General features: G+C 74.0%; 1 protein-coding gene across 2 annotated transcripts in view; it reads right to left on the bottom strand.

Annotated features, from left to right (window-relative positions):
- Window positions 1–1,477, bottom strand: part of NFIC (nuclear factor I C) — a 66,563-nt gene extending 65,086 nt beyond the window's left edge. For both annotated transcript variants that reach the window (XM_024134040.3, XM_055081412.1), the window contains exon 1: window positions 1,338–1,477. In XM_024134040.3, the coding sequence (XP_023989808.1) occupies window positions 1,338–1,340 (3 nt within the window). In that variant the 5' untranslated portion in view covers window positions 1,341–1,477. The remainder of the gene's footprint in view (window positions 1–1,337) is intronic.
- Window positions 1,478–1,815: the final 338 nt, after the last annotated feature.

The raw sequence follows: 1,815 nt of genomic DNA, 5'->3' as shown, positions 1-1,815 counted from the left end.
CCGGGCAGCGCGGGTAAAAGAAAAAAAGGAAAGGGGGGGGGGGGGGGGCAGAGTGTAGACCCATCCCCAGGAATAGTCACTCAGCGCGTCAAACGCACACAGCGACACCCAACTGTCCCCTGAGACGCAGCCACGCGACACAGTTCCCCACTCACTGGCAACCCCCTAACCTCCACACACTCATACGTGGACACCCCCATGGTCATCCAGGGACATCACGTCCCCCGGGACATCCAACTCAGCCACACAGCTTTACAACATCGCCCCACGGGGACCCGTGGCACAGTCGCCCAGTTACCCTAACACACAAACACACACACTGTCCCATAGCCGCACAATGCTCTAACAACACGCAACACAACACGCACACAGCCACGTGGATGTGCAGACACACAGATACATAAAGGAGAGGACCCCACGCCCGGGGACCCACGGACCCACGGACCCACGGACTGGCATGGGACCACCTAGCTGCACAGACCCGCGAATGCACCCCCGGATTCCCGTGCTGACTCTTTTGAGAGCACAGGGGCCCCCAAACGCACCCCTCGAGTGAAGATGCCACTGACACCGGCGGACCGGACACCGGAACCCTCAAGTGCAGCTACCGGCGCTCGCGGGCCTGGGGCGCGCCCGGCCTAGACCCAGTGACCCCTCCCGGCTGGGACCGCGGCGGGGCTGGGGTCGGCCGGGGGCGGGGCTCAGGCGGCGCTAGGGCCGGCCGGGTGGCTGCCCCTGCGCGGCGCCGAGAGCGGCCGCCCGCCCGGCTCCAAGTTCAAGGCGCCCGGCGGCGGCCGCTGCGCGCTCTCCGCCCCTCTCCGCAGCGGCCATTTTCCGCTAGCTGGCGCGCCGCGCTCGCCCGGGCCGGGGCAGCCCGCGGGGGCCGCCGCGACCCCCACCCCGCACGGCCCCGTCGAGCGCCCCCTCCCTGGGCCCGGCTTCCCAGCCGGCTGCGCGCTTGGGGGTCTTGCGCCCGGAGCCGCGCCCTCCCGCCTACCTTCTCCCGCCGGGCCAGGGAGGGGGCGGAGGCCTGGCCTGGGGGGGACCCTCTCCCGGGAGCCCCGCCCTCCCCTCCAACTCCATGGTGCCCGCGAGGGGCCCCCCACTTGGGGTCCCCCGCTGCGCCCCGCGCGCCAGCTCCGCCCCCAGCCGCGGGGGGGGTTGGATTGGCGGGCGGGGGTCCCGGGGCGGCGGGTGTGTGGGGGGTCCCCGCATCGAGCCCCTCCCCCGGGCGGCCCCCGCCCCCTGCCCCCCCAGACCTCTCAACTTTCGCCCGGAGCCCACGCACCACCCCAAAAACTCCCCGGGCGAAAACGAAAGTGGGGGCGGCGACGTACCATGGCGCTGCTGCGAGGAGGCGAGGCCGGCGCCGGAGCGAGCGCGCTCGGTCCCCGGCGAGGGGGGGCCGGAGGCGGCGGGAGGAGGCGGCGAGGGAGGGCGCGCGGGGGAGGGAGCGAGCGCGCGAGGGAGGGGGCGCGCCGTGCCCGCCCCCCCGGCCCAGGACCCTCCCCTCGGCCCGCCCTCCCCCCGGTCCCGCGCGCCGCCCGCGCCTCAGGCCGCTCCGCGCCCCGGCCCCGGCTCCGGCGGCTCCGGCTGCGGCTCCATCCCCGGCCCGGCCCGCGCGAGGGGAGGCCAGGCGAACGGCCGCGGCGGCGGGTCGTGGGGCCCGGGTCGGGCTCGCTGCGGAGGGAGCGGATCCACCTTCACGGCGCGCGCGCGCTCACACACACACACACACACACACACACACACACGAAGCACCTCCACGGCGCGCGCGCGCCCACACACACACACACACACACACGCACACACACA

The sequence above is a fragment of the Physeter macrocephalus genome, chromosome 2 (assembly GCF_002837175.3).
Source record: "Physeter macrocephalus isolate SW-GA chromosome 2, ASM283717v5, whole genome shotgun sequence".
NCBI classification, from domain to species: Eukaryota; Metazoa; Chordata; class Mammalia; order Artiodactyla; family Physeteridae; genus Physeter; species Physeter macrocephalus.
Note: the sequence above shows the minus strand (reverse complement) of the source record. Positions and strands in the feature narration are given on the sequence as shown.